The following is a 12,213-nucleotide window of genomic DNA, read 5'->3' as shown; positions in this document are numbered from 1 at the left end:
ACAACAAAATGTATCAGAATTTTACCTTGAAGTAACCTTTCCAGGTCTTCAATTTCTTTCTTTATAACATATTTGGTTCTGTTGCGATGATAATCACTGGAAGAAAAAAAAAACAGAAATCATAAAGTTTAAACCACAAACATTGGACATGTTATCTTTAAAAACAGACTTTTTTACCAGGATTTCTGTTCGAGTTTAAAACAAACAAAAGTAAACTTTAGGAAAAAATAAAAGTAAACCAACAGAACACAAAAGTGCAACTAACATCATGTGTCATTGTCTCTCAGAGTCAATGCACCCCATAACTTCCCCAAACAGAATTTTACGTTGATTTTATATTCATCTAATATGATTTTTAACCAGATGTAAGGACTGACAAAATATCAACGAGCCATCATAAACTACAGTAGCTGTTTTTACAATTCACCAATGAGAAGTAATGAAGTCCCCCATGGGAATCTGGCAACACAAACATTTTCTCCTCTAGAGAGAAAATAACTGGTGGACATTTGAATGTCTGTTTTCGTTATGTGGTTGGCTGCACACATGCGAGGAAGACAAGAATAAGAAAATGGGATCCAAAGGCTTTGAAGAATCAATTCTCCTTTCAAGAAAGCCCCAATGGATTGCTTCCTTTGAAGAATCCAACAAGAAATATTCCAGTAGCACATGTTTTGCTTGTTGGATCAGCCTCTTTTGAACTTTCTGTCACAAGCAAATCCTCTACTTTCAATTTTTCAAAGCTTTGTAAATTTGGTTTCTAACATTCAGAGGTAAATAAATGAAACAAAGTATGGAACATTTGATGAAAGAAATATTCAGCATACCTACTAAACACTACTTAGCGAATCTACACACAAGGTTAAACATGGTTGAACTCTGTTAAACAATGGTTCCAAAATTCTTATATCAATTTTATTAGCATTTATATATACACAGAATGCAATATTATGGCTGCTACACAGTATTTACCTGCCATCATATAGCAGCTTCCCATTCTCTCCGTATATTCTCTGTATCTCTGTCGGTTCGTCCACTCTTTTATGATTGCAGACATGGTCAGCCGAATGTGGTCGGTTCTTCAACTGAAAAGATGAGAGGGATTCAAGCACTTGATATAATTTAATTTAATATAATTTAATATAAACAGTTGAAAATTATGTCCACTTTTTTTTTTAAAACAACTTCTTTTAAAGTGTAACTAATAAAGTATATATACTGTCAGATGGTAACAATTCATCTTCTATTTCACCTTTGATATTGCATCCATACACAGAGGTATGGTGGAATGTTGTATAGATGGTGATTTATTTAGATAAACATAGCATTAATGTGGCAAACTCTTGGAATGCAAATTCAATGGTTACTCACCCTTTCTTCATTCATGAATTGGTGTTTTTTTGTGTTTTATAAAAGCTAGAGTGAACAATAGCCCATGAAGATTGACATAAGTCAAGAGCTAATATTTAGGCTGTCAGGCACTTTAAGAGAAATCCACATGGGCCAATCAGTGGTTCACAGCAGCTTAGGAACTACTGACGGGTGGGGGGTTGCTGGCCCCCTCATCCCAGAAGCACACCTAAGCGGTGCGGTTGGAGGTATGCACTATACATGACCTAAACTGAAAGCATCCAGAGATTTCAGAACAGTTCGGGCATCCAGATGGCAGATGAACACCTCTCGGTCAAGGATTGGGTGATCAGTGCCTATAAAATACACCACCCACTCCCTTTCTATTGTTTATTGTTTAGAGCTAGTAACGAGAGATAAGACATTATATCATACCTCTATCCACCTAGTATGCCGTATTTACATACATATTCTACGTTAAGTTCGGTAACCCTTGATTTGCGTGATATTTTATTAATCAGCACTATTCTACTGTACCTAATTAACAGGAAAATCCTGAAATTACTTGTACCTGAAGTCACAGATTTTTCATTGCTTTTATCCTGGCAAGCTTTTACTTTGTGACAAATACTTATACTAGCTTCAGAAATTTTTGAACTTGATGACAAGATCAGAAGTAATGTACATTGGACTCACTCTCAGCCTCAGAAAGTAAATCAAATCGAAGCTCAAGCTTCTTAGAAGAAATCAGCTTTGAAATAGGATGTTACAGAATAATGGCTACTTTTTTCATCAATAACTATCATAATTACTCAATTAAATGGTCAATTACTGTGTTAATAACATGTCTGCTGCTTGCAGCTTGTTGGAGGCAGTGAAACTTTATTTTCACTTTATTTTTATTAACTTTATTTTTTATAGAATATGTAGAAGTTAAATCTCACCACGTCATAATGGAATAACTTCTTGGGATCCTGTGAAATGGAAAAATATGAAATTAGGACCTTTTTCAATCCAATTTACCAAGTGACAAATTTGTTACTTGAAGTTAAGTTCTCTACTGATGGTGCTCCATTTCATTGAATCTTTTTTATCAAACACCACACAAAGATAAAAGTGGGGTTTCTAAGCCATCACAAAATATAAACATGTCTAACTACAAAGGTAAAGGAATCACAAGCTCTGCTAATTATATTTACACAGCATGATAATGCTCGTACTCAGAAACACTCAAACAAAATGCTACGTTATTGGTTGGATACATTACCAGTACACAATAGATCTTCAAACAACTTCAGAGGGCAAGTAAGCCTATTACTTATCAAACCAAATAAGTATCACTTAGCCTAGAGACTAACCGTTCCACCCTTCATAAGTTCATAACGTATGAAAGTTTGAAACTTGGCTTTATCATTTATATATGCATTGTGGCTGAAGATGGAATTAGCTGTTATCAATTATCTTTAACCTTCCAGGCTTTTAGGATGGTAGCATCAGATTTGTGGCTAATTTGATGCAAAAAGCAGAGCTGTAAGGGACATACTGTTGACGATCGAGACTACAGCACGAGTAAATTACTAACATTGGAGATAATAAGATTATCTGAGGCCATCATTGAGTAAAAATCTCAAGATGAGCTTGCGCAAGCTTTAAGAAACGTGATGATGGTTGAGACCGGTAAAAGGAGGATTTTAAAATCTGAGATAAGGATTTATTAGATTAGAGGCCATCACTGATTTCAATCTGATCATGAGAGTATGAGAGCCCTTCTACAATATTGGCATGAAGACAATGCAAATCAATGCTACAGTAGTATGTGTTTCATGAAGGAAACCAGCAACCTACCAGATTCAATCAGGTTTACTAGTGTCTGTTACAAACTCTATCAAGTTTTTCTTCTACTGAATAAGGTTCAAATATCTTAAAACTAAGCCCAACAGTTTAATGACAATGACTACTTCAATGATATAAAGCCAGTATCAACACAAATTGCTATGCAAGAAGGTCAATGTTTAAATGTTGCTGAAGACGATGTTCGTAAAGAATTTGCTGGCCTGAGTGCTGCAAAGGCTGCTGGTCCAGACCAGCTTAGTCCCCGGGTATTGAAATACTGCACCAATCAGCTGGCCTACATTTTTACGTTTAGTTTTAACCTTTCATTTAGACAGAAAACAATTCCCGCATTGTTGAAACAGTCATGTATCATTCCTGTGCCAAAGAAGGCAAACATCACATGCATGAATGACCTCCGGCCTGTGGCCCGGACTTCTGTTGCGATGAAATCCTGCGAGCGCATTGTGTTAAGGTACATAAAACCCTTAGTGAGTGAACACCTTGATCCGCTGCAATTTGCTTATCGTGCAAAGCGCAATACTGAGGACGCAATTCTTTATTGCTTAGAGAAAGTGTATTCCCATCTGGAAAAGTCAAATGCAGGTCATTCTGCTAGAATTACATATTTTGACTTTTCCTCTGCATTCAACACGATCCAACCACATGTTTTGGTACATAAGTTGCTAAACATGAACGTCCCGCATAACCTGGTCACATGGTTATTCAATTATCTCACTAATCGGTCGCTGTATGTTAGGATCAACCAGTCCAACTGTGTGTCCAACACATTAGTTTCGAGCACTGGTGCACCACAGGGAACTGTTCTTGCCCCGTTTTTATTCACTGTTTATACTTCAGATGCTAGATCATCACATGACAGCTGCCCTCTAATTAAATTTGCTGATGATACTGCATTAGTGGGTTTGATTACAAGAGATGATGGAGGTGAATATTTGTCTCAAATAAATTGGTTTGTAGACTACTGTGATCAAAATTTCCTTGAGCTTAACGTGGAGAAGACAAAGGAAATGGTGATTGATTTTAGGAAAGGAGATCATGAACCTCCTCCTGTTGTTATCAAAGACCTGGCTGTAAACCGTGTCTCGTCCTATAAGTACCTTGGCGTAGTTTTGGATGATCAGCTGAATTGGCATGACCACATTGATTATTTGGTAAGACGGATCAATCCAAGACTCTATTGCTTGCGGAACATGAACACCTTCAACATCAGTAGAAACATTCTTTCTATTTTCTACAATTCTGTGATTTTCAGTGTGTGGTCATATTGCATTAATCGTTGTGGAGGTAATGTCAATGGTACCGACAGAAAACGAATAGATTCTATTATAAGCCAGTCAGTGAATACCTCATATCATCTTCACCTTCAAAGTAAACTTGCTGGGGCTCTCAACAACAGTAGCCACCCTCTACACATTAATTTGGAAAGTGCAATAATACCCCGCAGTGGGCGGATGAGACTACCCCGTGCCGTTACGAATCGTTACAAATCCTCCTTTATCCCTCGTTGTATTAAACTTCATAATGAATCTTTTACTCGTTAGGTCAGTAATCTTGCTCATTGTGCAATCCAATGTTTCACAACTATCTCTGGTGCTGTTTTACTGTATTTTGTATTTTACCATTTTTACATATCTTGCCAGCTTTGTTTTAAGTCTTATGTCTTAGTATTTGAGAGTCTGATATATTTTGTGTGTATTTTATGTACTGTACGTATGTTTTATATTGTGAGCAATCAATTGCCCAGCTTGGGATGTAATAAAGAGAATCTGAATCTGAATCAAAGCTGTCCACATATGTGTAGCTGTTTCTTACACACCAACCGTAGTATTTTATGAGGACAGAAATTTCTGAGTCTTCAAGACTGTTTTGTTGTAACACCAAATGTGAAAACTACATTATTCTGTTCAGTCCCAGTTTTCATATGCAAAGCAGGCTAGGCAAATCTGCTATGATGAAAGTGTGGAAGTATGCAAAGCAGGATAGGCTTAGTGCATATGATGAAAGTGTGGAAGTATGCAAAGCAGGATAGGCTTAGTGCATATGATGAAAGTGTGGAAGGATGCAAAGCAGGATAGGCTTAGTGCATCTGATGAAAGTGTGGAAGGATGCAAAGCAGGCTAGGCTAAGTGCATCTGCTATGATGAAAGTGTGGAAGGACCACACATGTAGGTCTGGGACAAGTGTTGATATTTGCCATATAAGAAACACACTCTTTGACAAGATTTGTACCTTATGTTGCAACGTTATGAAACTCACTAACAAAACAATTTTCTATAATTGTACATATACCAGAGATAGCCATTTTCAGCAAAAGACAAATGAAGTCAAATATTATTATTTGCTGTTCAATCTTGAACACAATTTTAATGGTGAGAAAATTTACACAGCAAACAAAACTGCATGATTTAACACAGGTATTTCTCTTCAAATTACCAAATAAGAATTCTTTTTTTGGTACAGATGTGTGATAAAAACAAGTCACTTACGAATGGTTTCTGTTCTTTGATCGTCTTTGTATATCGAAGTCGATCCGCGGCATCTTGGACGGGAGGAACCACTGGTAAATCATCATAATTCGTCATGGATGGCAAGAATACTAAACAAGTGTCTGGATCTATTCCAATCCTAGCAGTGAAGTAAAAACACAAATGAACCAATTTATCCTGCCGTAACAACAAACAACAGATCTTAATTATGTGTTCACAAACACCACACCCTTACTAAAACTCATCTTGATATTTAAAAAAAAATGTTTTAGTCCATATTGCAAGTTTTGGGAAATGCTCCTTTAAGCGCCTCTGAGGTTCCTCAGTTAAAGTGACTGAACTGTGTAGTCTAATGCACAGACCATTATATATATATATTCCACAGATGCAACACAGCGATACGTGGGAAAACAAAGACTTTTACAGGGCTCCCCAAATGTCACATTTACAAGGTGTTACAGATTTGACAAGCAACAATGGTGTTGAATGTTATCCAAGGGTGCCCTACTATTAGTTCAGAGAACATGTTTTGGTTGAGTTGTTACTATTTATTAATCATTTTTTTTTGCAGCCCTAGTTATAAGGCTATGTTTAGGCTTGTAAGGCTACACCTTAAGCCTCACCTCTGTGACAGAAGCAAAGTATGATGGTTAAATTTTGCAAACAAATAGAACTAAAGTATTAAAAATTCAATCTATGGAAGGCATTAGCCTCAAATGAAAAGTGTGCTGCTCTTGGCTTGATGTAAAGCTTTGAGACCAGACTGACAAATCGAGACTAAATTGTTGAAACTACAATAAATTAAGCTCTGAATTTGACAGTAAATTACAGATTATAAAGATGACCTTAAGGTTTGCACAATCCAATTCTCAGAGAACTAGACTACAAATTAGACCACCAAACCCTAAATAAATTTATGTTTTCAGGACAGGAAGTATATCGTCTTTTCTATTTTCTTTTCGTACAGGGAAACCTGGAAGGTATGTTCACTATATTTAGAAAGCCCACTCAAAATTCTGTTCGTTCACAATAACCACTGCCGTGAAGAAAATTTACGAGGAATTGTGTTAATTTCCATATAATACACTTACTGCAGGTCATTGGAGGTTTGAAGTTGATAATTGTGGGTAATTTTCTAATGGCTAAGAGCTCTGTATTGAATTTCTCTCGCTTACCAACTACACACAGCTGGAATACTGTAGTAGAGTAATAGGATGCTCTGAATCACAAACAGTTTATACAAGTTTGTCAAGGTACAGCATAATGTTTAGTTACAGCTCATGGTCAGGTGTAGGACTGTGCAGGCATTAGCTAAATTTAATCCATTATAAAAAGTCACTATATTGGCCTCAAATGGTAGCATCTTAAAGCAAAACATGTGAAAACTTTCCAAATGTACTTTCCCAGAGGTTATGACCCTCCAAAATATTTTAAGTGGTGTTAATTTTGCCAACGACATCTCAGTCAGGTATAAAAAGGATTTGAATTTGAATTCACAGAAGTTTCAGCATGGGTGACCATTAGTTTGTTTTCTAGCATATTTTGTTGGGGTGGAGGGGGGATGAAACAATGACGTTTACCAAGAACCATTTAAATTCATTTCATTTCCCTATGAATTTCTTTTTTCTTTCAGAACAGTTGACATGTATTGGGTCTCCCCACATTACTACACAATATATACATTAAAATGTTACATAGAACAGTTATACTTACAAGCTTTGATCAACATTGGGTGTGAGCCACGGCTTCAAGGCTGCAATACCAACAGGAACTTCAAAACTTTGACCACTGTTGTTGTGCCTGTGTTCTTGTGATGATTTCACAGCCAGATTAGACTTTGATGTTTCTCCTTCAAGTTCAGATGAAACTGACAAGGTAGACTTGTTTGTAGCTTCTTTCTTTTCACTAGCTGTGTTAATTCCGAGGTTGAGACTAACATTCTGACCGGTCAATAGTCTTAAAAACTTTCCCGAGGGTGGTTTTGAAGTGTTTGTCTTCTCGCAGGAGTACGCCGCTGACCTTGGTCGTTCTCTCAGACCGTCTTTCTGAACATTCTTCCATAATCTCTCTTTGGCACTCTGAACTCGTCTCCTATTTAAAGGACTCCCTCTGTTCTGGGAGGTACCGCCAGGTGGTTTGGGTTCAAAGAGAAGCTGTCCAACTTTGAGGTTAGAAGTTGCTGACATGGTTGGCAAAGCATTTTCTGGAAGATGAAAACCAGCTATAATGAAAGCAAAGAATAAGTTTCGGTTTACACACATGATGATTCCATCATAATTATTATGCGAGCACTGAGTTTGCTTGCTCTAATGTGTTTGAATATATACATCTCTCTTTTCGATAAGGGTTCAGAGAGTTATGAGGCAGGCATGTAATTGTCACACACATTCCTGCTACAGGGACTGCCAGTCAACGTCCACATCCACCTTTCACCATCTCATAACTTACCCAAATACTGAGGTAGGTGAAGGCACCCCTTTCATCATCACTATAGTGCACCTAGTGTATGGTGAACAAAGTTGTTTCAAAAACATGGAAAGAATAAAACTTAGCACAATTCCTAACCTTCCAAAACTTACTTGTTTGAATATTTGCTTTGCTCCATGCTTACGTGTCTCCTCACAACCTTAGCACCTCGTTCTACCATGCCTATGAAGTCCTGGTAAAGTAATAACACTGTGCGCCCTCTATGACCGGACCCCCCGGTCACTGTCCTTCCTTCTCATTCTACCATTCAAAGTGTCTCACACAGATTTTCTTGTGGAAAAGTTTTTCCTTGGACTTCGTCTTTGGTATTTCGCGATGGTTGGAAGTTTTCTTTCCTTGGATTCCAAGGAGTGTTTACAGTCTTTCTACAGCCCGATAAGTATCCTTTTTATTGAAAGGGAGGGTTTTTGGGGACTGTTTTCCTAGAGCGTTTCCGCCCTTAAGTTTTCTTTTGCGGGGGAAGCAGTTCCGGAACTGCTTAGCTTGTTTCCCGTCATTTTCCCACGCAACAGACATATCGTTGTATTTTCATGTTTCATATTCATGTTTTTTTTTATTTTTCCTTCATTATTCTCTCTCCCCTATCGCTCTCTTGTGTTCTTTTTCAACTTGTGCTTTGTTTAGTTTTGTTTAGTCCACTTTCGTAGCGTATTCTGTAGGCCGCGAGCCCATAGTGGGTGCTTTGCTAGGTAATGTTATGTATCTCTACTCCCTGTTAGCTTACTTCCCTCCCCTTGTTATCTCCCGTTCTCTTGTTAGTTTACGTTTGTTTAGTTAAGCTTTGAGAGTTAGTCTTTCTCAAATTCGGGGTTTTTCAGTACCTGTCCCTGGGCGCCTAGAGGATCAGGCAAGGCCTGGCACCTACTTGCCGATGAGACAACGACTACTCCTCCACCCGATCGTCGTTTGCTCTCCAGCCCTAGGAGTGCCCACATCATCTTGGCAATTCCGCAGGTGGGGGGAAACTTGCAAACTTCACCCAGCAATGGGAATTCATAGGCAGGGACAAGCGGGTGTTGGACACAGTCAAACATGGTTACAACATAGAATTCTCCTTCAGCCCGCCTTTCAGGGGTGGAGTAAGGCAGATGCCTACACCCACAGACCCAGTCAAACGTTTAACAAGATTTTGGCCCTGCTGGCCAAGAAGGCAATTGCTCTTCCGGTCCTCATTCTTTCCGACAAAAAAACGTCCCATTCTAAACCTAAAACCCCTGAACTCAAAATATATCAGGCCAAAACACTCCCGCATGGAAACCTGAAATCTAGTTTTACCCCTGCTCGGAAAGGGCATGTGGGCAGCGACCGTAGACTTACGGGACGCTTACCTTCACAGGAAAGAGTCCCTACCAACTCCAACCCAGACGATTCAGTTCCTTGGGGCGATATTGGATTTTTCCGCCGGGATTCCCGGACCCTCAGAAGAGAGGATCAATTCAGTCAGGACAACCATGCAGCAAATCATCTCGCACCAGGAGTCACCAACTGTACCAACACTGACGTGGCTCAGAGTCCTGGGGCTCATGGCTGTTGTTACTCATCCCTAGAACTGCACCTTCTGAATCCACAAACCCCAGAGATCCAGACAATACAACACCGATCCACAGGTCAGAGGAGATAACCCAACACCTCCGATGGTGGCTCGACTCGGACAATTGGAGTCAGGGGATACCCTTCTCACCGGAGCTGCCAATGACGTCGGATGGGGGGCTCATTGGAGCAACCGCACTGCCTGGGGGACGTGGTCCCCAACAAAGGAAACATTCCACATCAACATTCTGGAGATGATGGCAGTCATCAGTGCCCTGGAGACCTTCCACGATCATGTACAGGGCAAGATGACCACGATATATTCACAGACCAGCGTCGGAAATACACGGGGGCAAAGGGCAATTCGCCCTCTTGAGGGCTAAAGAAGCGATCGATAGCACAATTGCCAGAGCGAAAACTATTTTAAAATATAAGAAAAATCGCCACCGGTAATATCAAAGGGGTCCGTGCATAATTTGACATAATTCTTCATTTGTTAACATTTACTGACTTAACCAAGATTCTTAAATATAAGGTTATAAATAATTTGTTTGCCCCAAGTTTTCCTTCTTAACACAACTTTTACCAGTTCCGTGAATTCCAAATTCATTGTTAGGCTGGGTCATTGTATAGCCCAATGATATACATACTGTAGTATCGAACGTGCCTGATACAAGACCTACTGTACGTCACAGCTTCATACTGTACGTAATGTGAAGCCATCACAATGAAAATTGGCAACAAAAAATTCTGGGAAACAGCGTGCATTCCACCTCCCACTTCACGAAGCGTTTATAAACATACAGCGGAACCATTTAAATTCTACTTTGAACAGTTTGAGCTTACGAAGTACGTAATGTGTTTTGAGGGCATTCATAAATATCTTGTGTTCATATATTAACCAATTAAAAAGTTTAGTGAACATCGATATCATGGGCAGGCAACCCCTTCACAGCTATACTGTAGTACTAGCTTCACTGTGTCATACACTAACAACAGCAGGATAATATTTAGGTTCATTAACACAAAAAATTGTTTCGTGTCAGAATACCATTGCACTAAAGGTGACCAAACACCCATACTGGAAAGTACTTTGACCATACGCCAAAGAAATACGCCAAGGTGGATATGGTTTCGGTCTGTATTTGTACACCACACTATCTAAGTGGAGCGAAACCATCGGTTGGTGCGGAGCGTACAAAAAAAAAATTTGATCAATAATGCCTCCCAGACCGCAGGAAATGGCACTTCCCGGACCATATAACTTACATCTGTAATTGTATATTTGGAGGTTTCGTGTAATGAAAATTTGGGTGAAATCATCATGCGTAATGGGGATAGTAATATATGAGTACCACCCTGGAACACATCACATGACCCTCCATGCATGATACGCACGTACGGCGTATTTACTATATGAAAGTTTCTCCAGATTTATTAAACTCGATGTTCTGAACCATGTTGCGTCACTTGCACTGTTGCGGCTGAATTTTCTTCCACGCTTACGCGATACGCCACGCCAACTGTCGTACTTTTCTCTGGGGCAAGGAATGTACGCCGTACGCCAAATTTATTGGCGTACATTTCCATGCGCCAAAGATCTTTGTGTGAAAGGTCGTACTTTCCAGTATGGCCAAACACATTCTAAAGAATTTCTTGTGGCATGTTCTACTGTACATGCCATCAGAGATAATTTGGAAAATTAGAGCACTGTTAAATATTCCCCTCTTCACCTTACTACTAAATTGTACTGGCTAAGATGTTAGAGTTACATATTCTTATTCATAACAGCAAAAGCAAAACTAAAAAATCCCCAAAATAGACTTTATTAAAACCTCTAACCAACCACAGCAAATTGTTGGAAACTCGGAATGGCAATGATTCACAGCAAAGCTTCGGCATTATTTTGGCCCAAGATACGTTATACATCTTGCTAGTGTAGCATATAGTCTAAAGTCAGCATATTATGTTGTCATATTTTACAGTAGGCAATGAAACAAACGTTCGGTTTGCCTATACCTACAAACACATGCGTAGGCTCAGATGTGGGCTTACACTATTTAAAGAAGGCTTGCATTATTAGTTATTACCATAGAAATAAAGAGAGGTCTTTGGTTATTACTAGTATATTTAGTCCTAGGCAGGCTAGCCATGACTAACACCGGCCCGAGGCTAGGCCTAGCAACGTAATTCGTTAGGCCGTCTCCGCGTGTGTTGCCGAAACCGTTAAATTGTGTATTTACTTGTTATCCTATTTATATTACGTTAAGCCATTTTACCTTCGATTTGAACTATTTCACTGCTAATGACACTGTTCTAGAACTAGAAAACTTTGGTTCTGAATTCCTGCGGCTGAACTGACACAACAGTAACGTCACTGCTTCTTCTTCTACGCGAAAAGCGTACAAGCTACACGCTGAGACTGGAGTCACTGGACCATACGCGTATGGCAAGCCAATTGCTCATTTAATCGAAAAACATGGATTATCGCTGATAAACATGGTTT

At 39.1% G+C, this 12,213-nt stretch overlaps 1 protein-coding gene across 3 annotated transcripts in view; it reads right to left on the bottom strand.

Annotated features, from left to right (window-relative positions):
* Positions 1-12,145, bottom strand: part of LOC139959562 (uncharacterized) — a 39,938-nt gene extending 27,793 nt beyond the window's left edge. The window contains exons 1-6 of one of the 3 annotated variants that reach the window (XM_071957280.1): positions 11,987-12,145; positions 7,404-7,911; positions 5,691-5,829; positions 2,295-2,324; positions 973-1,085; positions 26-96 (exon numbers count right to left, since the gene is read on the bottom strand). In XM_071957280.1, the coding sequence (XP_071813381.1) occupies positions 26-96; positions 973-1,085; positions 2,295-2,324; positions 5,691-5,829; positions 7,404-7,876 (826 nt within the window). In that variant the 5' untranslated portion in view covers positions 7,877-7,911; positions 11,987-12,145. The other 2 variants (XM_071957282.1, XM_071957281.1) reach the window with 2 other exon arrangements.
* Between the last annotated feature and the right edge of the window lie 68 nt (positions 12,146-12,213).

Source organism: Apostichopus japonicus, chromosome 19 (assembly GCF_037975245.1).
Source record: "Apostichopus japonicus isolate 1M-3 chromosome 19, ASM3797524v1, whole genome shotgun sequence".
Classification (NCBI taxonomy): Eukaryota; Metazoa; Echinodermata; class Holothuroidea; order Aspidochirotida; family Stichopodidae; genus Apostichopus; species Apostichopus japonicus.
Note: the sequence above shows the minus strand (reverse complement) of the source record. Positions and strands in the feature narration are given on the sequence as shown.